Genomic DNA, 27,979 nt, shown 5'->3' on the forward strand with positions numbered 1-27,979 from the left:
ATTCTTGCCTATAATTTAGCTTGATATAAGTTTTATGTTTAATCCTACTTGATCAGTTGATTGTAAATGGCCCAGAATTGTAGATGGTGTGGTCTACAATTTTTTTTAAATAAGTAAGATATTCAGGTCAGCCCCAAAGGAAGACAATGAGGAGATGTAATTATGTTCTATCCTAAACAGATTAATTCTGGGAATAAGGCTTTCCCAACCCAACTCTATGTTTTGCAGAAAGAGAGAGTAAATTAATTCTGAACAAATTCTGGGTAACTAGACCAATGGCCATTCAGACTACTTCACATCCCTGTGCCTCTCCGAAATTTAGAACACAAAAGAAATGGTGGGGAGGGGGGACAGGGGATGCTGAAGAGACACACAGAGTAAATGCATAAAGGGGTGAAGAACTGGCTATCTGAAGTATTTGTTTCAAAGCACTTGAAAATATGTAATCCTCCTGAGCACTAATTTGAGACCCAAATTCTCCCTCCCCCCATATTCTCCCTTCTTCTAAAGTCTTGGCCTTCACTCGCAGCCCCAATGGGTCAGGTTTTCAGGATCCCTAATAAATATGCATGGGAGACATTTGCATGCTTACTATCTCTACTATATGCAATTATTTTTGTCATGAATATCACTGGGGATGTTCTGAAAGCCAGGCCCAAGCAGGACTGGGAGTGAAGACCACTGTTGTCTTCATCCTTCAGCCTCGGCCCTGGCCCTCTTATCCCCTGTATTACTTGTGCTTATGCTTTATAAGTGAGAGTACGTCTCAGCGCAGGCCATGATACCCCCCCCCCCTTCTCCCCTCCCTGCCCAGATTGGGGCCAGGACCATAGCCACTGATGGAATAACCCTTTCAGTCCCAGAAAGAAGGGAAGCAAGAGCCAGAATTTCAGGCGCTAACGTGCAATGGTATTTTCACCTCCAAAAACAAGGGGATATAGCAGAATTAGAAAAGGTACAGAGAAGGGTGACAAAAACGATAAAGGAGATGTGATCATTTCCCTATGAGGAAAGGCTAACGAGGCTAGGGCTCTTCAGCTTGAAAAAGAGATAGCTTAGGGGAAATACTATAGAGGTTTATAAAATAGTGAGTAGTGTGGAAAGGGTAGATGTGAATTGCTTGTTTACTCTTTCCAATAATACAAGGACTGGGGGGCTTGCAATGAAGCTACTAAGTAGCAAAATTAAAACAAATCAGAGAAAACACTGCTTTACTCAACATGTAATTAAACTCTGGAATTCATTGCCAGAGAATGTGTTAAAAGCAGTTAACTTAGCAGGGTTTATAAAAGGTTTGGATAATTTGCTAAAAGAAAAGTCCACAAACCATTATTAAGATGGACTTGGGCCACTGCTTATTTCTAGGATAAGCAGCTTAAAATCTGTTTTACTTTTTTGGGATCTTGCCAGGTGCTTGTGACCTGGATTGGCTACTGTTGGATCTATCCCAGTTTAGCAACGCTTATGTTCTTATATTCTTATGAAATGATTGCCCCGCATAAATATCTTTATTTGCTCAAGAAAAATTAAGGTAGATAATTTTTCCCAAAATCAGGGCACAAGAAACATTTGTACATCTGGACACTTTATAGCAGGTGCACGAGTGCAGGGAACTGCGTGCTTGCACTTAAAATACCTGTCTGATGGGAAGGAGATGAATCAATCATCGCACAAGCTTTAACTGCACCCCTAATCATGCAATCTTTGAGACATACTTGTACACTAGACAGAAAGTTAAAATGAGCTGTAAAACCTGTCCTCAGAATAGAAAATGCTCAAACGCTGGCCAACTTCTTGCAGTCTCTCTGCTATTATGCACTTAGAACACAACCAACTGGATTCAGCCTTCAACCTGTCCGAATTATCAAAGGAAAACCATAATGAGGGGAGGGAGGTACTTAAGAGATCCTGACAAGCAAAACATCAGGGTTAGTTTTAAGAGCCTTGAGAGATGTCGGCAAACGAGGAGCCACTTGGCCCACCAGTCTGTTCTACATCGGTTTATTTCTCCACACCAACAGTTTCACCACCATCTTATGCATCGTCTCCAAACCCTGCACATTCCTGCCTTCTTAAGATCAATATTTTCAGATAACAACAGAGCCCCGGGGGAAATTAAGAGCCAGCACTTGTTGGGAGCCCAAGATCTTGCTCTTTACGGATGGCGTTCTACTTACGCCGACTGCCCCTTGGGGGTCCTTGCTTCATGTTACCAAAGTGTTGCATTCATATGGCCAAGATTCTGTTTCCAAAATAAATATGCACAAATCAGAAATTTTAAAATATTACAGTAGACTCCTTAGAGGTACTCTCTCTACAGTATTTCCCTTTTTGTTGGGCTTCACATCAGATTCGGTATTTGGGAGTCAATCTTACAAAGACTTTGTAAGGGATTATACACAGCCAATTTTCCTGATAAACCGAAAGAGCGTTTTGCAGATCTGCATCGCTGGGAAGGCCTTAACTTGTCCTGGCTTTCCAGGTTCAAGCTCTTAAACCAACGATCCTTCCTATAAATCTAAGAAAATTTCCTCTAAACCCAATTCTCCTATAGCCCTGCAGAGAATATAATCTCTCAGTTGCCTATAATGAAAAACCTGTTGTGGAGAGAGCCCATAATAATCATCCTGAATTTCAGAAAATAACATGGTTCCTGCCTTCCATGCCTGATCAAGGACAAAAAGCCCTTAATGCTCCCAAAAACAATAAGTAGGGCCAATTTGTCCCGACAGAAAACCCAGGGCATAACGTATAGCCGTCTGGAAAAAAATTTGTTGGCGTAATTTATACCAGGTCTAGAAAGGAAACCTTATTCCCAGTAGGGCGGTTCTAGCTATTTTTCAATAATTCTGGTTTAGGCAGCCAACCTGGTGCCCAAAGGGACATCGTGTCCACCCAAGATTGCTCTCAACCAACCCATATCTTACTGCTACTATTAATTATTTCTAGAGTGCTACCAGACGTACACAGCACTGTTCAGAGTCACAAAGAAGACAGACTCTGCTCAAAAGAGCTTACAATCTAAACAGACAAACAGGATGTCATGGATACAGTTAAGGGGAACAGTTAATTTGCTGCCTTCGAAGAGTGGGACATCCCTTCAGACAAAACACATAGCTGAGCTGCATGAACATAAAGTTTAAAATTGGGGATCTTCCATATCATCTCGTAGTTCAGGCTGATATAGAACAGGTCATTCGAACCTCGGGGGATGCCTCCTTCAAATATAAGCAAAAGCTCATTTGCAGAGCCTAAGAAAAAAACTGGTATTGGCAGAGGAACTGCAAGATAACTACCGGTATACAAGGAGGGGGGGGGGTTATACAAGGCACTTTTGTTTAGGATTTTCCCCAACCTTGCAATATACAACTCGGAGGGAGGCAGATTTCAGGACTTAACTGTAGGCAAATTGGTGATATGGAATTCATTGCCAGAGAACATTGTAAAAGCAGTTAGCTTAGCAGGGTTTATAAAAGGTTTGGCTAATTTGCTAAAAGAAAAGTCCACAAGCCATTATTAAGATGGACTTGGGCCACTGCTTATTTCTAGGATAAGTAGCATAAAATCTGTTTTACTTTTTGGGATCTTGCCAGGTACTTGTGACCTGGATTGGCTACTGTTGGATCTATTGGTGGACCTGTCCAAAGTACAGGCTTTTTGGATGGCAATATTACAAATGCTGGGACAGATCTATCGCAACACTGCTTATCACACTTCAGGCCTTAAGGAATTATCATAAGCTAAGAACATAAGAATAGCCTTACTGGGTCAGACCAATAGCCCATTCTCACGGTAGCCAATCCAGGTCACTAGTACCTGGCCAAAACCCAAAGAGTAGCAATATTCCATGCTACCGATCCAGGGCACGTAGAGGCTTCCCCCATGTCTTTAATAACAGACTATGGACTTTTCCTCCAGGAATTTGTCCACACTTTTCTTAAAACTAGCCAGTTAATTTTTTCACAACTACTCAAATAGGTTTGTCATCAGAATGGAAACAATAATGCACACACACAATAAACAAGGTACTTCTTAGGAAGTAGATATCTGATATCTATCAGATGTTTCAATTAACTGCTCTTCAAAATGGCCTGTCTGCTTTTCACAAAGTGTGGGATCATTACCACAAGTGGAGAACTTATTTATTTACAATTGGTCCAGAATACTGCTGCCAGGCTGATTTTTGGGAAGTGTAAGTTTGATCATGTGACATCACTGCCCTTCAACCTTCACTGGCTCCCGGTGTATTTTAGAGTCCAGTTCAAGTGTGCCTGTGTTGTTTTTAAAATTCTTCTTTGTATTTCTACTCCCTTAGTCCCTTTATCTTGGAATCTTTATAGATTCTCTTTTGCAAGAGAACCAAGATTTTTGGCCTCTCTCTGACCTTCAAGCTCGCACAACTTTGGAACGATCTTCCACTTTTCCTGAGAAGTTCTGGTTCCCTTTCTTTTTTTTCGTAAGGCTTTGAAAACTATTCTGTTTATTAAACACTTTGGTAATTAATCCTTTTTGAGATCCATTCACTATGTTTCTTTCAGCTTAATCTAACTATTGGAAACCGAGTCGAGCTCTCTTAGATTGAAGTCTCGCTATACAAAACGAAGTATTAGATTAGATTATTCAATTTTCTATACTGTTCTCCCAGGGGAGTTCAGAAGAGTTTACATGAATTTATTCAGGTACTGAAACATTTTTCCTCTCTGTCCTGGCGGGCTTACAATCTGTATAATGTACCTGGGGCAATGGGGGGATGAGGTGACTTGACCAGGGTCACAAGGAGCAGTGTTGCTTCGGACTGATCTGTTGATACATTAATGATACTTTGGCTTTAAATGGAACTGGCAATGTTTTAATGTGTTACTGCAATGTTTTCCTTATGCTGTTATTGACTATGGTGGATGTGTCTGTTCTGGGGCTCAAGGGGGGTTCATGGGTTTCAGTGTCATGACTATGATATTGAAGTTTATTGTATTCTGTTCATTTAGCTTGCATTGTATCAAAGGAGCTTCCCGCTGAGTTCAATGCGTGTGTTCTTTTAAAATATATGCGCGCTGTGAGGGGGAGCTTGATCGGAAGATTGAGAGGGGACCCACACATGTCGAATCAACTACCCCTCCACGGGAACTTGGACTTTCCACCGGGCTGGGATAACCCTGCTTTTCTTAGTTGGGCTGCTCGCAGATTTAGCCTCGTGGAACATCTGTTGACTGCGGAGGGCTGTTTGAAATCCTTTGCTGCTTTTGGGGATCGCTTGGGTGAGTGCTGGGGTGATACTTTTGCCTATTGTCAAGTTTAACATTATATTCTTTCTCTTCCGCAGGACTGGCTCGCACAACCGCTGGGGGAACGCCTTCGGGCTTTCTTTGAAGGGGTGGCAGTTCATTCTACTTTGGTGTCGGCGTTGTATAGGGCCCTTTCGGAGTTTACTGGCCCCAAAGATGTATCACGGATTCAAGAGAGCTGGGTTCGTGAACTTCACATGGATCTTAGTACTTTGGATATTCCGTGTGCCCTGCGGGGGGTCCCTAGCTTGATAACGGGAGCAGTGTATAGCGAGTGTTATGTTAGAGTGATCTATAGGGCCTATTATAATTGCATAAGATAGGAGGTACTGACTCACCCCTCTGCCTGAAATGTGGCCGGGATTCCAATACATTCCTTTTTGGGATTGTTGAAGTTTTTTGGAAGTCTATAGTTCATTACTTCCGAGGATTATTTTTGAGATCAATTGTGGGTACCGTGGAGCAGTTGGTCCTTGATCTGCCTGGGGCTTTTTCTGGCCTTCCTAAGGAGGGTCTCCTCTGGTGTCGTAAGGTGTGTCTTCTTGCTCACAAATGCATTTTGCAATCCTGGACTGTTTCTGAGCCTCCCTCTTTTTTGGACCTGGAGAGCTTTGGTGCATACTTTAGCCATGTGGGAGGCCCGAGAGGCGGTTGGTCGCCCTCGTCACCAGCGTCACTTTATGCTTGTGTGGGGAGTCTATTTGGATTCCTTATCTCCTCAAGGTCACAGTCTCCTTTTGAATCCTCTTGCTTAGCCTTGTTGTGGTCCATCACGCTCACTCCCAGAATCGGTCACCGCAGGCACTTCCTTTTCTTTGTTTTTTGTTTGTTTGTTGGGGGGGGTGCCTTTCTTACTGCGGCTGCCAAGGGACACCAGAGCACGGGCTTTTGGCATATTAAAGTTTTGTTGGTTGTCTTCTGTACGCTTCATGGGAAAGGGGGGGATTTTGTTTGGAGGGTTATTGCTGCTTGGGTAGGGTTCAGGGGACTTTTGTATTGTTGGAAGTTAATTCCTTTAACTTTTTTGTTTGTTGTTTTGTATTCATAATAAAACAGATTTGAACATAATTAAATAAAATAGTTTCAAATGTCAAAAAAAGAGCCAATACCTGTTGAATTTCTGTGGGTTCGAAAGGGTTAAAATCCCATGTCAAGCCTGCCTTGGCCAGAGATCAAGAAGGACATGGGAACCAGGGCAGCCAAGCCATAATGGGCTGATTGTAGCAGCTCAGTGGATTGGAAATGACAAGGCCTTAATAGAACAAAACTCTGGCGGTATAAAGAGAATGAAAGGCATGAGGGAATGAAAGGCCGGAAACAAAAGGGGAACAGAGTTGTTTCAGCTTAGCAAAATAAGCTCAACTTGGTTGAGCGAGGGGGGGTGACAAGCAAAGCTGATTAGGCTAAAGCAATGACTAAGCACAAGCCTTCCAAAGTAATTATGTGGCTTGCCCAGTGAAGAGGAGGGCTGGGCATCTTGGAGAAAAGGGCAACTCAAAGAGCATTACCCCCACTCTCCTAGACAAAGGTCACGAGGAAGGGAGAGAGAAGGGGGATAAAGGCCACTGCTCCCCCAGTTTATAGCTGGGGGAGGGAGAACAGAATCTATCCAACAAGCTCAAATCTCATGCACAGAATTCCGAGAGCTCGAGAGCAAGCTTTGGGTACAAAGTTTCTCCACAGGCTTTACAGTGGTTCATGTAAGTCAGGGGTCCCCAAAGTCCCTCCTTGAGGGCTGAATCCAGCCGGGTTTTCAGGATTTCCCCAATGAATACGCATTGAAAGCAGTGCATGCAGACAGATCTCATGCATATTCATTGGGGAAATCCCAACTGGATTCGGCCCTCAAGGAGGGACTTTGGGGGACCCCTGATGTAAGTTAAAATGTGAGGAGATTACAAAGATTATACATAATAACCTTCCAACTACCATCTCTGGCATTTAAGAAAAGAAATGTAGCATTTAATATTTAATGGATTTAAGGCCAGGGTGAAAATATATTTAGAAAGCCTCAGAACCATTCAAAAATTAAGAAGTGGCCTAGAGGTAGAGCTGCTGCCTCTGCCCCAGAGGTTGTATGATCAAATCCAAGCACCGCTGCTTGTGATCCTGGGCAGGTCACTTAATCCTCTATTGCTCCAGGTACAAAATAAATACTCACATGTATGTGAACCGCTAAGGCGGTAGACTACAAATCTCATTCACTTTCTCTGACACTTTTCTTAGTTTGCTCTTTAGATTTACAGGTATTTTTAGTGTAGTCTATTTTTTTTTATTTAGGGTTTTTTTTCAGCTGCTCAGGTGACCTAGCTCCTGAGATTTTTCAAATCATGCGCAAAGAAATGTTTAATTGTGTAGTGTGCAAGCGTTTGGTGGCTTTTGATATTTTTGCCTTCCTTTGCTCGATCTCAAAAATTACTAAAAAAAAAAAAAAATTACGAACATCCCATGTTTTTATACAGTCACTCCTTGGCCCCTGATTTTAACCCTTTCAGGACCATAAGGATCGTAGGCCAATTTTTGTTGTTTTGACGACATTTTTATGGTAAAAAGGGCTTGCAGATGCCAAACAATTGATTTTTTTTGTGAAATATCATTTTTTTTTTTTTTAAATCACACTTCTGGCTTATGGACAGTGTGGCAAGTGAATCTTCTCGTCAATCTGGCAACGACGCTAATGAATGAATGTCGGAACCAGTTTGTTTACATAAAGGCAGTATCATATGGAATCCGTACATATCAAATTTAGAACTGTAGACTATCCCAATCAAAATTGATAGGATTTTAAAGTTATGGGACAAATATATCCCTTGGTCCTGAAAGGGTTAAGCACACCTAATGATTCCTGGTACATAACTGATCTACAAAACACTGCAATGATGGGTCCTCTTTCAACAGCATTGCTATAACTGTAGCCAAACAAGATCGCAAAATGCTCTTTTCTGGCAGTTAAAAGATTCTTGCCCTTCCTGAACCGTATCCCACTTTAGGATCCCCACCATACCTCCCTACAAAGAGCATGCCTGAGCAATTTGAGTGTCCCTACTAGCCTGAAGGTTAAAAGGTGAATGGGGCATATGAGGACAGACTTAAAGATCTGGGAAGGCGGGAGAAGGGAGATATGATAAAGATGTTTAAATACCTACAAGATGTAAATGTGCACGAGTCGAGTCTCTTTCATTTGAAAGGAAGCTCTGGAATGAGAGGGCATAGGATGAAGTTAAGAGGCTCAGAAGTAATCTAAGGAAATACATTTTTACAGAAAGGGTGGTAGATGTGTGGAACAGTCTCCTGGAAGATATGGTGGAAACAGAGACTGTGTCTGGATTTAAGAAAGCCTGGGATAGGCACGTGGGATCTCTTAGAGAGAGGAAGAGATACAGTGGTGCCTCGCATAACGGACGCATAACGAACTTTTTGTCTTGCTCCCTATAACGAACTTCGTTTCACACAACGAAGTCGCCCGAGGGGCCCGGGGGGGGGGGCGGAACTACTCTCGCCGAAGCCGGGAACAGCAGCACCCTCCTGTCTGAATGCAGTGTTCCATCATCTCCCTCCACCTTACCTTAGATGCCGAGTTTTCCGGCTTTCTTTTTTGGCCAGCCACACACTTTCAAAGAGCAGCACATGCGCGCATGCTCTGTTGTTCAATCTTCTCCTCTGACGCAACCGGAAACCGGAAGTTGCAGGAGAGGAGAACATTGGTCAACTCCAGCAGCTGCGCGTGCACAGCTTTTTGAAAGCGTGCGGCTGGGTGAAAAAGAAAGCTGGCAAACTCTGCATATAAGGTGAGGTGGAGGGAGGGAAATGTAGGGCTGCAGAACGAATTATTTTCTTTTACATGTATTCTTATGGGAAAACAGGGCTGCAGAACGAATTATTTTGTTTTACATGTATTCTTATGGGAAAACGCGTTTCACACAACGAACGTTTCACATAACAAACTTGCTCCTGGAACGGATTAAGTTCGTTGTGTGAGGCACCACTGTAATGGTTATTGCGAATGGGCCATTTGATCTTTATCTGCCATCATGTTTCTATGTTTCTTGCGAGACCAAATATCTCAGCACCCAGTGAGATGGACAAACTGTGGAGCTGGCCCATTGAAGCTCTGCCACCAACTCTGGATAACCTAAGGCAGAGGATCCTGAAATCCAGCCCTCTAGGTCTACAACCCATCCTGGTTTTCAGGATTTCCACAATGAATATGTATGAGATCCATTTATATGCAACGGAAGTCCTCAAGACATATTCCTGATGGATATCCTGAAAACCAGGCTGAGCTGTGCAGCTTGAGGACTGGATTTGAGGATCCTTGATCTAAAGACGAGCCACTGCATTATTACCACTTCCTTTGCCCATCTCTTTCACGTTTACAAATCGCACCGCAGATGTTTCTTTTAATAGTTCCATCTCTTCCACCATACAAAATAACTTCGGTATCCCACAAGGATCCATACTGTCTCCCTTACTTTTCAATATATACTTGGCTCCTTTACTCATCCCTCTGCCAATCTATCGTCCTTACTGCTTATGTCTATGCGGATGACATTCAAATAATTTGTCCTATCGATGCCAGTAGCTCTGAGGATATTAGACTTTTTAATTTTAAAATTGAAAAAATTAGTGAATGGCTTCATAAAAATATGCTGTCACTCAGGATACCAAAAACTAAGGGCTCCTTTTACGAAGGTGCGCTAACGTTTTTAGCGCACACACTAGCTGAAAAACTACCGCGCGCTTTTCTGCGCATAAGGCCCTAACGCGCCTTCATAAAAGGAGCCCTAAAAGTCTTTTTTCCATGGAAAGACAACATTTCAGCTTGCTCACCCTGTTACAATAAATGATACCCCTATCTTGTCAGTATCGTCTATAAAATTTTTAGGTGTTATAATAGATAATAAACTGACTTATCGTTCACAAATCAGTGCTGTAATAAAGAATTGTTTTATGCTCAAATGTATTTTATTGAGCTCATCCAGAAAGTCAAACAAATACACAGCAGGAACCACAAACAAGCTCAAAGTTTTTTACAATATCGCCCATAGAACTCCCCTCCCCCATCCCCCCATACCTTCCTCACCCCCAGGTCCTCCACCCAAAACAAATCCAAATAGGCAATGGGTTAATACCCAGCAACACAAGCACACCATCAGTAACAGAGTGATACAGAAAGACATAGGATCAACAGTTAAGCAATCGGCTACGAGCCAAGGGGGGTCATGGTAGTCCATGAAAAACGTGCCCTACGAGTGAGGAAAAGTCCGGCACATCTCTTCATTCCCACATCAGGAGGGTAATCATCCAGCACCGCCTGATAAAGTAGTCTGGCATGTCCCCTTCAAGCCATTTCAGTAAGATGCATTTCAAGTCAACAAGGACAGTCCACTTGAGGAAAGCAGCAGCCCCCCCTGTGACAAGGATAGTAATGGGGAACAGTTCCAAATAAAACTAAGAGAGAGCGTCGAATTGTAATGGTCCAAATATTCTCTACAAAAAGAAAAATAGTATTCCAAAAGGATTGAATATTGGGGCAGGTCCAGAACTTATGGCCCAAGCCCGCTTCAGGGGCTGGAATCTAGGACAACTAGCTGACTCACGAAACCCAGAAAGATAGGCCCTCTTAGGAGAAATATACAAACGGAAGACTAACTTATAATGTTGCTTCCAAAAGGTGGTGTATTTGCGAAAGGTAGGCAATCTACGGACTGCCTGCAAAAAGCACATCTTCAGGTAGCTCTATAGTGAGGTCCCGAGCCCAAGCATCCCTTAATGTAACATGATCAAACAAGAGGGACTCATCCTTCAAATGGCAATGATGAAATTTAAGGGGAACTGGGAGTTGAGAACCAATGGTAAAAGCTTCTGACACGAAGCCTGACAACAGCTTCTGACAAGAAGCCTTCAACGAAACAGAAGGCAATGAAGTAATGTAATGGTGAATTTGCATATAGGCAAAGTAATCAGTAAACGGGAGATGAAATTCTTTAAAGAATTGTTTTATTAGATTAAGAATGATCCAATCACTGGCAAAAATCCTGGATCCTCCATCTCTTAATGTCCTAATTCATTCTCTCATTATATCAAAACTTGACTACTGTAATGCACTGTACAAGGGTATATGTCAAAAAGATATCCGGTTACAAATGATTCAAAACACCGCCATAAAAATTATTGCAAATAAGAAAAAATGTGATCACGTCACCCCTCTGTTAAAATCTGCTCACTGGCTACCAATTCCATATCGTACTACTTATAAAATCGCACTTCTTTCCTTTAAATCTCTAGATTCCAAAGAACCGGCCTTTATTCATAAATTTCTTATTCCAAAGAACCAACTCGAGTCTTAAGATCCTCATCATTAAAAATTATTGGCTCACGTTGGGCCACCTCTTTCGCGGTTCTTGCTCCTACGATATGGAACTCTTTACCTCAGTATATCAGGGCGGAAAATAACATCCAAATTTAAGGAAAATTTAAAGACTTATCTATTTCAAGATGCATATGACTCTTAGGGCTCCTTTTACGAAGGTGCACTAGGGCCTTAACGCGCGGAATAGCGCGTACTAGCCGCTACCCGCCTCCTTTTGAGCAGGCGGTAGATTTCCAGCTAGTGCATGCTAATCCGGTGTGCGCGCTAAAACCGCTTGCGCACCTTTGTAAAAGGAGCCCATAATCTGACTTTAAACATAGTTAGAACATAGTTGCTACTGCTAATTACCTCCCCCTTCTAGTGTGCCCTCCCTTTTTATGTATTCTTCACTTTTAAATTGTAGTTCTCCCAACTGTTCTTGTTAGTCATGGGTTGTTAAGTGGATATTTGTCAATCTTGTCTCCCTATTTTTAATCAATTTTGTAAAATGCTTAGAAATCTTGATTTGCGTTTAATCCAAAAATTTAATAAACTTGAAACTTGATTCTTTAAGCCAGAGATGGACGGGGGGGACAATAAATTACATATAGACACAATGAACATCTACTCTAAAGAAATTAAGTGGAGCCCGAGAGGCATAAGGAGAACATGACACGGCCCAAGGTCACAGGGAACATAAGAAACAGACGCAGGACTCTCCCGGGTCACTCTGTCCCTGTCCTTTTAGAAAGCACCAAGCTGCAGGCCTCCTGGGTGCACATCTTTCACCAATACACTGTAAGAATAATGTACACTGAAAGCACACAAGGCTTTGTGTGTTCAGGCGTGCCTTAAACTGCTGATTAACAAGGTTATTCTTAGTCGTTGTTAAAAGGTCAAACACTGTTATTACCAGTACACTACAGGATACCTCATTGTCACTGTATTTATTAAATGAAATAAGCCTTCCTTACCTTGAGCGCCTTCAAGGAAGTGAGTTCTAGAAGTGGCTAGGAGTTAGGAAACTCCTCAGGCTCATGAGATCAAATCCTCCTTGCCCAGTGACTCTTTGTTCTTGTTCATGAGCCTGGACGACTTGTCTTCTACAGTCAGCTCACGGTAACTACTAGACATTTCACCCTTCCTTTGAAAGTTGCCTTACAAAACCAGACAAGATTGCCCACTGTACTTTCCACCCCAGAGGTGGCTGCATTCATGTGTCTATGTAACGAGTTGTATCACAAGTCATCAATCTTTTATACAGAAGGTGCTATTATGGAATAGACTGACTTTAGAGATTCGTACAATCACTGTATATACTGTACTTGAATATAAACCTAAATTTTGGGGCAATGGGGGTCTCGGTTTATATTCTAAGTCTTCCCCCTCTCAGACACATTGCAGGCCTCTCCCCAGCACTGAATAGTCCGGTTAAAATACCTATGGTGGCCACATTAAACAAATACATGGACCACTAAGGGCTGAACATGATCCATAAAGGGTTTTGCCAATAAAATGAGCTATCTGAAAACTGCACACCCTCAATAGGGGTAATTTTATTACCAGACACCTATAAAAATGCTCAAACAGGTGCCAGTAAGCAATTATAAGGCAGTCTCCTAGAGAGAGAGAGCAAGAGTGTGTGAGTGTGACAGAGTGTGCATGAGTGAGTATCCGGAAAGAGAATGTAGATGTTGAGGGGTCATGGGATAAGGGTAAAAGCGAAAGACATGGAAGAGTCTCAGGTTCATCATAAAATGCATTGAGTAAGTCCAATAAAAAAGGTATTACACCTTTTTCCTTTGTTTTTTTGTTTTATTTCTTTATATTACTTTGTGGAACAGACTTCTACTGCAAGAGCTGCAGATAAGAGATGCCTGGGACTGGCACAAAGGATCCTTGGGCATGGTGAAAACTCTAGAAAAATTCAAATCTAAACTCAAGACTTTTCTTTTTAAAGATGCTTATAATCTCTAATCTCAGCTCTTTTAATCATTCTCATGCAACTTTTTGAAGTATTTTGGAAAAAAACAGAAACTTTTCTTTTGAAGTGAGCCCTATCATAATGTATTTTCTCCCCATCCTCCCTTTTATTTTTATCTCGACGTATTTACTAGTTTACCCTCACTTCTCCCCTCTCGTTTCATGTACGTTTGTCCGTTCAATCTCCTTTTTTATTTAAATATTTTTTTTTAACTCTTGATATGTTATATCTGTCATTTTATTTCTTCTTTTTATATTCCATTTTATTGTTAACCGTTTAGATACCTATTTGATAAATGGTATATCAAAAATAAAGAAACTTGGAAGGAAATGCCAAGGGTCTGTGGGAAGTGGGAAGTGATGAAAATGGGCAGACTGGCTGGGTCTTTGAGCAGGAAGAGCAGACAACTTTCAAAAAAGATTCTCTGTCTTTTTGCAGGTTTACCCCGAACACTTATCTCATATGCTTTGCCAGAACAGAAAGCCCCGTGACTCTGACTGTCAAAGTTTTAAAGGTTGGCTTGAAAAGCCAAGCACTGCCAGGAGTTGTAAAATTTACCCTCCCTACCTGCAAATATCATTCTGTGTGTCCATCGCCCCATAGACATTTTTTTACACTGTAGCTGTCTAACGAGCCCTGCGTCATTCTGCATCTAAGAAAAAAAAATAAATCAAAAAACAGGATATAGGATGGCTCCAAGAGCTTAATGCGGTGACTCACTCCTGTCAGAACCTTGCCTGTATTTAACCCTCTCTGATGCTTCAGGAATTCAAGACATAACCAGAGCAGATATGTTTTAGGAGCTCACTTATGTGATGAAGCAACAGGTGGATTTCTGGCCGGAGGTGGAAAAGGAGACATGTTTCATGTATTTGGGCTTCTCTTCAGAAACTGAGTGACCCTCTCAGTGCTCTACAGAAAAGCCACACTTTTTAAAATTCCTTTGGGTAACGCAGAAGCACCATCCAACTGGCACAGCACGTGCTTTCACAGCATGCAAGTGGAATATTGCAGACATGCGACAAACACTTCCAGTGGTTGCTACCTTGATCATGCAAGCAGCAAACCTATTGATCACTGAAATATCATACAGCAATATATTCTTCATTACCATATATTCTTCATTACCACCAAGGAAAAAAAAAGAGACCACATGCCTCTTCACAGGAAGCTCACCAGTCTCTTCTGCTTTAATCATTGTAACCTGGCTAATGCACACACGCCCACATGCCACAAGGAGATGACGACAAGATGCAAAAAAACAAAACAACACCAAGAAGCAAAATTTGAAGTACTTAATCTGTGACAGACCAGACAAGCCTCGTTCTACCAAAACCCTGAGGAATTACCACTGTCTATTCTCCTCTCCGGAAATGACTATGCAGTTAAATCAATAAGAGATGGACACTAGACCCCATGATGTCAAAGTTTAAGAAATTATTGGACAAGGGTTAATTTTATAAAATAAATTAAAACAAAAACACTAATAACCTTCGCTCTGAAAATTCCTTAAACAAGTTTAAAACACTTCTTAAGGACATTCCTCTTTAAAGATGCTTATCAAAATTCCAATTGAGTCCCCAAATAAAAATGGGAAAATAAAAACGCTTCCAGGAAGAGATACCCCATTTTTTTTCTCTTGTTTTATCCTTCCCCTCATTTTATATTCATTTATACAATGTAATTTAAAAACTTTCCCTTTTGTCTCATACCCTTCGTAATCAAGTCTTTGTTTCTATCTCATCCCCCCTATTTTCATTTAGATCTTTTAAATTTCTTTCTTCTTTTTTTTTATTATTTTTTATTTTTTATTATTGTAAACTGACCATATACTTGTGATGGTCGGTATATCAAAATATTAATAAACTTAAACTTGAAACTTGTATAGAAAAAAGCCAGGAGTGGCAGAACAATTTTTATAAATCAAGACTGAAGCAACAGACACCAACCAGCGGGTAATGCAACCACAACCAGAAGTCACCAGGACTCTGTTAAAATCCTTTAGTCATGTCAAGCAAACCATGACACAGAAATATGAATTCTGATAGACAGAGCAAATTTATCCAAGCTGCAGAGCCAGCTACCTTGAACACTAGTGCTTACCGGGCTCAGTCAGTGATTTTCAACTCTGACCACCTTGGGTAGTGACAGGGAGGGCACGTGATTAGAAGCTCTTTTTCAGGATTGGGATCTGAAATAGCTGTGCGTTATAAGAGATCCTATGATCTGATTTTTTGAGTACCTATGATGTCCTCTCTATCGAAGAAAATTAGTATTTTGTTAAAAAAAAAAAAAAAAAAGGTTTCCTTGTGAAGTTGTTACAAATTGTTTGATAGTGGATATTTGATTCCGCCCCCTAGATGCTTTGCTATGTCATTTGTTGTGGGTGAGAGCTTTTTAAGACCTTTTCTTTGTTCTACCGGTATACCTGGGTAGTGCTAAATAGAGAATGACACGGTGACAAAATTCATTACAGTCCCCGTCCCCGCGGATAACCGCGGGAAATAATCCCATGTCATTTTTTAGTGTCTATTTCAGCCTCAGTCCTTCTACACCAGCATTCTTCAAAGCAAAGCTTGCGGGTCAGTGGTTGTGGCCATTCATACTCTGATTCTTATGGGAGCCAAGGATAATGAAGCCATTGTGACATCACTGATGTGATTGGCTCTTAGGCAATGGTGGAATGAGGCATTATGACATCACAATATCTGTTCTGGATACCAGAGACTGTCATTCTGTAGTGTCTGTCTCAACCTCAGTCCTTCTACACCAGCATTCTTCAAAGCAAAGCTTGAGGGTCAGTGGTTGTGCCCAATTATACTCTGATTCTTCCCTCTCTCCTTAAAGAATGACATGAAGATGGTTTCCTGCGGTTATCTGCGGGGACGGGAACGGTGATGAATTTTGTCACCGTGTTATTCTCTAGTGCTAAAGAAGAGCTGGTAAAGGACAGCAAAGAGTTGCTGGATTATCAGTGCCCAGATAGCTTCTCATGGCTTGTCTTATACCGGGTAATTTATTTATTTCAATTTATATCCCGTTCTCCCCAAGGAGCTCAGAACGGGTTACATGGTAACCTATATGACAGCAAGCAAGACACATAACAATTAACAACAGGGAACAGAAGACTAAGGCAATAGGGTACCGTAAATTCTGGATTGTTCTGGATTAGCAGACACTTGGAGCCTGAAGCATGCACAGGGAGAGAGTCAGTTGGATATCCAATAAGGATACAATGGTTTGGGAGTAGCAGTCTGATTGCTAGCTTGTCCTGAGGAGTCAGGTGAAGAGGTAGGTTTTTATTGTTTTCCTAAAGCTGAAAAGTCCATCAAGGGATTTGATGTTAGGAGGTAGCCAATTCCAGTACTTCGGTAAGAAGTGAGAGTATGACTTTCGTCTGGCACTTTCTAGTTGGAGGCTTCGACCAGGGAGTATCTGAAGACACGTTTCCTCCTGGGAGCGGAGGGGGTCTGTTTGGGACATAAGGCGGGGAATTTGGCTGATATGAAGCTGGGCGCCATGTCGTGTAAGGACTTGAACGACAGAACTAAGACTTTGCATCTATGGAAGTCATCTTGGGTCAGTGCCTTGAGGACCTCCTGTGATTCTGTCTGGATCTCTTCAATTGTGTTAAAACGCCGCCCTTTCAGTCGTAATTTCATTTTGGCGAATAGGGAGGGTGTAAAGTCAGGCATTGTGGAGTAACCAATTTTTGCTTTTCCACTTGTCTGAGCGTTTGTGCCGAATGCTCTCGCTCAACCGCTTCAAAAATCTCACAGTACGACTGTCCTACTATCTCACAAACATCGTGGATAGTTTGCCTATGATCTGCAAGGATAGTCTCATTAACTTTTGCTATGGTTTCCGGTGTTGTGCTTGTTGATGGTCGTCCAGAAAGGTCATCGTCGTGGACAGATGTTCGTCCGTCCTTGAAGCATTTGTACCAAAGAAAGGTTTTGCTTAGGCACATGGCATTATCTCCAAAGGCTTCCTGGGGCATACGATGGGTTTCTGCAGCAGTTTTTTTTAAGTCTGAAACAAAATTTGATGCAGATTCTTTGCTCAATAAAATCCATCATATCGAAATCCACCAAGTCACTAAAACACAACCCTATAAAATTGCACAGAACAAACAATGCGACCACTCAGCTGCACACCCATTGGCACATTGATTCATAAAGCATACCGCTAGACACCTCTAGCAGCGGAAGGGCATACGATATCCAGTTCGCGCATGCTGTTCACATTCCCCGAACTTTTGGGTAGCAGCTTGTATTCATTCAATCAATTTTCTATACCGTTCTCTCAGAGGAGCTCAGAACGGTCTACATTCATTTATTCAGGTACTCAAGCATTTTCCCTGTCTGTCCCGGCGGGCTCACAATCTATCTAATGTACCTGGGGCAATGGGGGGATTAAGTGACTTCTCCAGGGTCACAAGGAGCAGCGTGGGTTTGAACCCACAACCTCAGGGTGCTGAGGCCGTAGCTTTAACCACTGCACCACTCTAGAAATCAAAATGTAGTAAAAGTGAGCCAAGTACAGGACAATCAAGCCATTGTGACATCACTGATGAGGCTGGTGCTTAGTCATTGGTGGAATGAGGCATTGTGATGTCACAATACCAGCTCTGGTGATCAGAGGCTGAAGCTTTTCACTCTATTTATTTATTCAATTTTTCTATATCGTTCTCCCAGGGGAGCTCAGAACGGTTTACATTCATTTATTCAGGTACTCAAGCATTTTCCCTGTCTGTCCCGGCGGCTCACAATCTTTCTAATGTACCTGGGGCAATGCCCAAGTATAAACATAAACACAGCAGTCAACAAAAGGAAAAGAACTCCATTGTCAAGTTTCAAGTTTATTAGGTGACTTGATCAATCGCTTAATCAAATATTCTAAGCGATGTACACTTTAAAATTTACAATTATTAAATATAAAAAAATAAAACAAACAATACAGTACATACAATTACTTAAAAAAATGGGTAAGAACTCTTGATTTTAACATTGATAAACATGGGAAAGGAGGGATGAACTACAATTCATAAAGTAAAGAAGAAACATTGAGGGAAAACACAAAGGGAAATAGTTAACACAGGTATCATAAAGGAAAACATGATACTGAAACTAAAATTATGTTGTAAAAGCATCTTTAAAAAGGAAGGTTTTAAGTTCAGTTTTAAATTTTCCAAGCTCTTTTTCCTCTCGTAAAAAAATAGGGAGGGCGTTCCATGTTTGCGGTGCAGTACATGAAAAAATAAATTGTCTCCTTGTATTGATAATTTTTAATGAAGGGATAGATAGCAGATTTTGTTCGCTAGAACGTAGAATTCTCTTTGTAGAATATGGAATAAGAAATCTATATAAAAATGCAGGGGTCTTATTGATCAGAGTTTTAAAGATAATTAAACATAATTTATAAGTGATTCTGTAATTAACAGGGAGCCAATGAGCCTCTTTGAGGAGTCATAAGGAAAGATTTTTTTACAAATTATAAAATTAAAATAAATGCTGCTATCAGGAATCCCTCCCTAGGTTCCAGTCTAAAAGATTTTGAGTACCCTAGGAAACAAGAATCTTTCTAAGAGAATACTAAACCAAAAAGATAGGTTTTCAGTAAGCTTCTGAACTTAATATAAGAAAGTGAGAATTCCACAAATATGGAACAGAAGCGAAAAAGGCAGAATTACATGTGGAAATCAACCTAACCAAGTGAACTGAGGGCAGCATTTCTCTGCCTCACTCTATGGACAGAATAACCCACTGAACTTCCTGCTCTAGATCAGAGTTTTTCCAATCTTTTTGTACCTATGGACCGGCAGAAATGGAGGAATTGTTTTGCGGACCGGCGGTTGAGGAGTGCTGGTGTGGACTGCCAAGGGAGACGGGGGGGGGAGGAGGGCGACTTTTCCTATTAGGAGGCTTCTCCTCAGCTTCGGGAGGTCGCGTCTCGCTGCTCCAGTTCTGTGCCCCGTGTTGCAGCAGCAGGACCTTCATTCCTTTTGGCCGGGTCTGGGAGCGGGGGGACCTTCCCCTCCTTCCGGGGAGGACCGAGAGGAAAGCGCAGGCTGGGGAGGCGGTGGCTTTCTGTGCATGCACAGCGAATGCCTTCAGGCAGCACGGTCGGCGTGCCTTCAGCTCTCCAGTGGCCTTTGACCTAGAGTTGCCCATCGGCCACTGCACCAGGTTCGTGCAAGCTCCCAGTTGGAGGCCCCGGCACTGCCTGGAGGTGTTGGAGGCCGGCTGAACTGGTGTTTTTGCCTGGGTGGTCCACAAGGCGTTTGCAGTAAGCCACTTTTTTAACTCGGTGCCTGCGGGGGACACTGGTCCTTCGTGTACCGGCGGGAGATTTTTATGGACCGGCGGTTGAAGAACACTGCTCTAGATCCTGCCATCATTATCATCATTATGCCGGGTTCTAGAATTTCTTGTCACACACAATCACAAAGGACTAGACTCAGTAAAAGGCACCCAAATTTGGGAGCTTATTAAAAAAAAAAAAAAAAAAAAAAAAGAACAGAGTGCTATTCTATAAATGGTGCTCTGAATTGGGAACCATTTAAAAAACAGTTCATAGCATCAAGATCCACAACTAATTCTGGGCACAAACATTTACACCAACTGAAATCTGCTGTAAATACCCCTGCCTAGACTAGGCGTGAATCCCCTGAATTCTCTAGTACAGGCAGTCCCCGGGTTAAGAACAAGTTATGTTTTTAAAGCTGTTCTTAAGTCAGATTTGTATGTATCTCAGAACTTGCAGATTTTAAGATTCTTGCTGCTTACCTCTGCTCCCAGCTGACAAAAGGGGCCAACTGTCAGTGTTCCCTCTAAGGTACAGCCACGCATCATTCCTGAAGCTGCTGCAGGAGAAGTGAAGGAGTCTATGCCACTAGAAATACTTCCCAGTGAAATCAAACGAAGCTCCAACCGTGTTCTTAAGTACTAGTCATACTTAATTTGCGTGTCTGTAACTCGGGGACTGGCACACATCTTGAGTGAATAACCCTGAACGTCCGTGCCCCTCACATGGCCATGCTCCCTTCTCAGCTGCACACTCAAAAAAAGTTTACACTTGCATCTTTATAGAATAGTTAACTAGCAAGATGGGGGCATAAAAACAAGCTGTTACCAATTAACACCAATTGACTGTCAGCATCCAATTTTGTCACTAATTGGCTTGTTAATTAAGTTGCACATGCAAATTGGGTGTGTGCCCAATTCTGAGCACCATTTAAACAGCTGAAGGTGCTAAGGGGACCATGAGTCCTAAGAACACTGCAAAATTTTCCCACCTTGGCCGCATGAGCAAACCACCTCCATCTTGCTTTACTTAAAGATATCACCCTCCCCTCACTGAGACATCGGGGTTTCAAGCTCAAGGTTCATGCTCAAGTTTATTTAATATACCACCACAGAGATGTAACAGCTAAATCAGTGGTTCCCAACCCTGTCCTGGAGGACTCCCAGGCCTGTCAGGTTTTCAGGATAGTCCTAATGAATATGCATGGAGCAGATTTGCATGCCTGGCACCTCCATTATATGCAGATCTCTCTCATGCATATTCATTAGGGCTATCCTGAAAACCCGACTGGCCTGGGGGTCCTCCGGGACAGGGTTGGAAACCACTGGGCCTAATGGTTCACATCAACAAACTAATAGCAGAAATATTGTATAATAGAAGAAAAGGGAATTAAAAATCCATAAAAGGAGAGAGAACAATAGCTTCAAACAAGAAAGAGGGTCAGAGAAAAATGTCATACAGAAGCATAATAAAGTATTTCCCACAAAAACCAAGTCTAGATGTACCTTGTTATGGTCCTGTTAAACCCTTCATATGCCTTCTCCTCGCACACTCCACCATCCCTAGTGGCTATCTACAAAACCTCAAGCCCTGTTCCTGGGCTGGTGTCCTCAGTAGATAAGCAGTTCTCCAACAAAAATCCAGACTCAATCCTCTTAGTTTCATTATCATTATTGTGTGAAAAGTTCTGAAACCCAAAGCTTCTCCATTTTAACCCAAATTATTCCCAAAAGAAATTCTTCAGTCCCGTCTAGAGAGTTGCACGGGGACAGAAATCCCACCCATCCCCGTGAGGAATCCCACCTGTCCCCGCGAGGAATCCCTCCGTCCCCACCTATCCCCACGAGGAAACCCCTCCATCCCCATCCGTCCCCGCGAGGAATCCCCTCCGTCCCCACCCGTCCCTATAAATTACAGAAATAATAATTTCATTTAATTATGCTACTGAATTAAAGGCTCTGGTAGAAACCCATTTACAAACAAGCAAAAAGACTTTATTAATTTGGAAATATTAATTGGGAAGAATACATACTTTGTAAACGGGTTTCTACCAGAGCCTCTAATGTTTATAAATTTTTATCAACACAACTAATATACTACTTTATCCTAAAGCAAAAAAAAAAAAAGAAATATAATTTTTTTCCTACCTTTGTTGCCTGGTTTCTGCTTTCCTCATGTTCTCATTCAATTCCTTCCATCCACTATCTCTCTTCTCTCTGCGTCTTCCATTTGCTCTGTTACTGTTCCTCTCCCCCCTTCCAAATTGGTCTGGCACCCATCTTCTTCCCTCCGCTTCCCCCATAGTCTGGCATCTCTGTCTTCTTCCCTGCCTGCGTCTTCTCCCCACTCTCTCTCCCCCATTTCCTTTCAGTGTCCTTCTCCCCCCCATCTTCCCCATGTCCTGTCAGCGTCCTTCTTCCCCCCCTCTGTCTTCCCCATGTGCTTTCAGTGTCCTCCACTCTCTGTCTTCCCCATGTGCTTTCAGTGTCCTTCTCCCCCCTGTCTTCCCTATGTCCTTTCAGCGTCCTTATCCCCCCCGTCTTCCCCATGTCCTTTCAGCATCCTTCTCCCCCTCCGTCTTCCCCATGTCCTTTCAGTGTCCTTCTCCCCCTCCGTCTTCCCCATGTCCTTTCAGTGTCCTTCTCCCCCATGTCCTTTCAGCGTCCTTCTACCCCCCCCGTCTTCCCCATGTCCTTTCAGCGTCCTTCTCCACCCCTTTGTCTTCCCCATGTGCTTTCAGCGTCCTTCTTCACCCCTTTGTCTTCCCCATGTCCTTTCAGCATCCTTCTCCACCCCTTTGTCTTCCCCAGTGCTTTCAGCATCCTTCTCCCCCCTCAGTTTTACCTTAAGCGTCTTTTCCTCTCCACTCCATCTTTCCTCCCTTTCTCTCTCCCTGCCCGACTGACAACAGAACAGGCCCAGTCCCACAAACCTCCTTGCCCTGTAGCCGCGAATCTAAATTACCTTCTTACAGTAGCTGGAGTATTGAAGCTGCTGTAAGAAAGTAATTTAGATTTGCGGCTACAGGGCAGGGAGGTTTGTTGGACCAGGCCTGTTGTCGGTCGGTCGGAGGAAGCGCCACAAAGGTTAGGGGACCTGGCCGGCTGTGCACCCCCCCCCATGGCTGAACCCGGGGCGGACTGCCCTCCCCGCCCCCCCTTGGTACGCCACTGCTGATCGCAGCACACAGCCGATCGGAACGGTAGTCTTCCCGATGTCAGCGCTGACGTCGGAGGGAGGGAGGGCTTTGCTTAAGCCCTCCCTCCGACGTCAGCGCTGACATCATGGAAGACTTCCATTCTGATCGGCTGTGTGCTACGGCAGGGCAGGTAGGGAGAAGACGAGCCTCGCATCCAACCCCGCAGGAACCCTCGGAGGCATCCCCACGGGATCCCCGTGACCCTAGGGGGGCATCCCCACGGGATCCCCACGACCCGAAGGGGGAACCCGCGTGTCCCGCAGGATTACCGTCGTCCCCGTTCCCTTGCAGCTCTCTAGTCCCGTCATCTTAACAATCTGACATTCTAGCCACATCTGAGTGATGTGATATCGCAGACTATTCTGGAAAACAAAAACCATGGCATAATACTAGGGTCTTGAGCTGTTTCCACCATTCTATTCCTAGTAGTCTTGGATCAAAGGAAGTTAGAGCAAACAAGCATCAATCCGTCAGGCAAGTAGGGGAAAAGGAACACAGCCCAACAGTCCCTGCGCAGCATTGGCTCTACAGTAGCCAAAGCTTAAGTTTGTTGTTCACGATATGACATGAAAGACATAGGGAGAACCAATGACAAGAGTCTTATTTGAACTGGATAGGATCTCAGACAAAAGACTTTCGTTAGAAGTAGTGCACCCAGTCAACATTAGAGACATGAGCACCACTTCCCTTGTACCTACCTTGCCAAACTGTTCAAAGTATTGCTTCACATCTTCCACTACTGTATTTGCTGATAATCCACCGACAAATATTTTCTTTGTTCTCGTGACCATCTGTAACAGAATAAGACTTTCATCAGACTTACAATGAAACATGGAAAGAAAGGCACCAATGCAGAGGTCATTCCTAGCCTAAAATTAACAGGAAAATTAAATGCTCCAATTTTCAGCAATTCTGGGGACAGGTAAAGATTTTCAGATCACCTAAAGCATCTTCTTTCATACATTTAAGTATTCTATTCTGTATAACAGTGTCTCGCAAACTTTGCGAGCCGGTACACACTAAATTGGGGGCAGCGGCTCGAGGGCATTTGGCATCATCACGTTGACATCCATGCATGCACAAAGGCCCTCCAGACGGGGTCCTGAGACACCAGTGGGAGGGTGCTGAAAAAGAAAAGGCAAGAAGAGGATGAGAGACGCCAGGGAGATGGAGAGGCGACAGCACCAGCTGACCGCCTACAGGATGTGTCTCTCTCCTCGGCAACCGGCGGCACACCTGGAATTTCACATGGCACACAGTTTGCGATACACTGCTATATAACATTTATAGCCCGTTCTAATCGTCAATCAGATTCTAGGTGGATAACAATATTTTAAAATAATATATCAAAGTTCTCAGCAAATTTACAATAAATCAGAATTTGAATTTGCTCTATTTATACAATATCTTCTTTTAGTCAAGAAATCGAAAAACCAACTCAAACACCTTACCAACACACACACATTTCTTAAAAATCAGGTATGAATACAGCATGGACAGTTGAAAGATTTAAAAATAAGGGGTATAGCCATAACAAAGGAACTGTTCCTTTCACACTAACAAAATGTAAAAAGAGATGCGTTAGATCCAAAAGAAATGAAGTCCAGAAACGAGGTCAAGATGGGAAATGCTAGAGCCAAGGAACAACCGAACAGAGATCTGGAAGGTTCAAGCTGCTTTAAAGATTTTCCAAGGGATAGGTGGGATTGCTGGGTCACCATAAGAGTCTAGGTGTCTCAGTTCTATTGCTTTAGATTGCTGAAAGGTTTTTGGGTAGGAGTGGGGATTTACAATGGGTGTTGTTCTATGTAGATGTATTGTGTTTGATATATTCAGTATTGTATTCTTTGTTTTCTTGATATACCAATAAAAAGATTTTGATATATTTTCCAGGGCAAGAATGTACTTTGTCAGTCATGGATGATCCAGACTGGAATGGGGCACTTTAGAAGTAAAAGACCAAGTACCTTATATACTCAAATATAAACTGATCCGAATATAAACCGAAGTAACCTTTTCTCCCAGAAAAACGAGGATAAAAGGTTGACTTGAATATAAACCAAGGTTAGAAATTTGGGTATGTGCATGTCATTTGTCAGGGATCATGCCATAATCACTAATTTTTTTAGCTGGGGCTGTTTCGCATCCCAAAAAATTGAAGGAGAGCCAACAAACATCTTCCTAGTTGGGGCCACAACACAGTTTCTGGACTTCTATGCCCACCTGAACACCTGGCCTCAGTCACACATGCAAAAAAACATAAAAAAACCCTCTTCAAATACAAACCCACAAAGTAAAAGTACTATTGTACACAAATGAAACCCTATTAAGCCAGACTCTGCACACCAACTGAGAAACAGAAAGAAATGCGCACGTGTGTGAGTCACTCTCACAACGATTCATCGGCGAGATCGTACGGGGATTACAACAAACCTCCGCTCAAATCATTTGCACGCAAACTTGTTTGAACATCACGTGCTCTTTTGAAATCGGCCCAAAATCAGACCACAGCGGACCCACGCAATTTTATTGACCCTGTTTAGTGCATCAAGGCCCCAATCACATATCTCTCGAACTGTATGCCACGACATAGTGGTGTGCCACGAGAGATTCCAAAATTTTACTTTAAAAAAAAAAAAAAATTCCCTCCATAAGTATACACTAGAATAGATGACATGTACATCGCGTACACAAGAGTCTGTCAATGTCTGCTTGCGTAAGGATACAACCACTCAGACAGTAGTTACCTTAATCTGAGCAACCAAGCAATCAAGGTTTTGTTACTGTTTGGATCTACTTATCTTTGTGAACTTGGATTTTCAGATCTGACAAATTAAATTGAAAAAAAGAGAACGACTGCAGATGGTGGATGATGAAATGTGTGTGTTTGCTTGTCGACTATCGCGCCACATTTTGAACTCAAAAACAAGCACATCCATCACATTGATTAGCAATTCTATTCTATCTACCTTCAGTTTTGCCATTGTTACATAGCTTAAAGAATTTTTAATTTAAAAACTCAAATTTTTTGTTGGTTTTTCAATTTTATAATTTCAATTATAATGTGCCGCGATAAACATTTGCTCTGTTTAGTGTGCCGGAGCTAACAAAAAAAGTTTGAGTGATAATGACATAAGATGAGACTTTTTAGCACATCTGAGTCCAGCTTCCAGAATGGTGAGACTGAGTAGAGAAGGGCGGGGACAGGAAGAAATTAAATTTCTAAGGTTTCTCAGGAGGAAATTGTAAGGCGGAGCCTCCCAAATCTATCCTGATTTTCAACATAAACAAATTTATCTCATGCATGTTTATTACAGGTACCCAGAAGTCACAAGAACAGACTAGTTAAGTCCCAGACTCGCACTCATTTCTCACCAGCTGCTAGACTTGGAGTTTTTCATTGACATCGCAAATGACTTAAAATGTAATTTAATTTCAGAAGAAAGCTAATTACTTATAAACTGAACTACTTCTCAGAGAATCTCTTTTATTACTTAGAAATATTGCCGCTTGTTTACCTAATCCCCTGTCTAGCTTTCATTCTCTGGGATAACAATGGCTGTCACAAAGACTAAAAATTACTTTCTTTTTTTTTTTTTTTTTTTTTAATTCCAAACATACTGGCTATAGTGCATCTATTACCTCCCATTGTGTAACTTACTGTGGCCTCTCCACTACGTAGGATAAAAACAACAACTTTCACCTAACAGGAAAAGTAATTTCATAACAGGTTGTTGTTGCCAGACAGGTTCTGAACAAAGTGGACTGATGGGTAATTTTAAAAGCAAGAGGGGTCTGCATAAAACAGAAGTTTCACGCAAGAAAGGGGGGGAAGAGGTTAATTTACGAGGGTCATTTCATAAATAATGCACACTATTTTTTTTTTTATTTTTTTTTTTAATTGACATGTTTGTTTGTTTTTTTTTCAAGTATTTCTTCTTTACAGTCCTTCAATATAGTCTCCCTGCTTTGCAACAACCGAGTTCCAACGTCCGGGAAGCTTCATTATTCCATCCAAAACACAGTTTTTGTTCAGTCGCCGAATGGCTCAGGTACCAGCGGAAGAAAGCTCTTTCAGAAATGCAAAACGATGGCCATGCATAGGTTGTTTCTACTTTGGAAGTTTGGTGGAATCATGTCTGGACTGTAGAGATCATGAGGTAATACCTCCCAGCCGTATTTGCATAGTTTTTCAATGACGACATTCCTTATGTGCAGGGAAGCGTTGTCGTGAAGAATGAGTGGCCCAGCCAAGAGCAACTGAGGTCGGGTTTTGTGCATTTTTCTGCGCTTTTGAAAAAAATCACGATAATACACTGCTGTGACACTTCTTCCACATGGAACTTTGTCTGTAATGATCATAAGCAAATATCATCATTTGTTTGACTTTTGATTGAGCTCGTCGAAATTGTTTTGGCCGTTACTTATATAGATTTTAAAGCATTTTTTAAAATGAAAAATTAAAAAGAAAAACTATGCAAATACGGCTGGGAGGTGTTACCGCATGCTCCCTACAGTCCAGACATGAGTCCACCAGACTTCAACTTTTTTCCAAAGTTGAAACAACCTATGCGTGGACATCATTTTGCATCTCTGGAAGAGTTTTTTTCCAACGGTACCCGAGCCATTCGGCAACTGAACAAAAATGGTGTTTTGGATGGAATAATGAAGCTTCCAGGACGTTGGGACTTGGTCATTGCAAAGCAGGGAGATTATATTGAAGGACTGGGAAAAAATACTTGGAAAAAACCCCCATGTAAATTTAAAATAATAGTGTGCATTATTTATGAAATGAGGCTTGTAAGTTTGAAACCTCTGTGTTGTATGGTAGTTTCATGATGCCTGTGAGTTTTATA

The 27,979-nt window shown here is 42.2% G+C and overlaps 1 protein-coding gene across 6 annotated transcripts in view; it reads right to left on the bottom strand.

The window, feature by feature from the left end:
* MSI2 (musashi RNA binding protein 2) overlaps positions 1 to 27,979 on the bottom strand; it is a 756,883-nt gene that overhangs the window by 564,155 nt on the left and 164,749 nt on the right. For all 6 annotated transcript variants that reach the window (XM_033922616.1, XM_033922615.1, XM_033922619.1 and 3 more), the window contains one exon: positions 23,822 to 23,914. In XM_033922616.1, the coding sequence (XP_033778507.1) occupies positions 23,822 to 23,914 (93 nt within the window). The remainder of the gene's footprint in view (positions 1 to 23,821; positions 23,915 to 27,979) is intronic.

This window comes from Geotrypetes seraphini, chromosome 15 (genome assembly GCF_902459505.1).
Source record: "Geotrypetes seraphini chromosome 15, aGeoSer1.1, whole genome shotgun sequence".
NCBI lineage: Eukaryota > Metazoa > Chordata > Amphibia > Gymnophiona > Dermophiidae > Geotrypetes > Geotrypetes seraphini.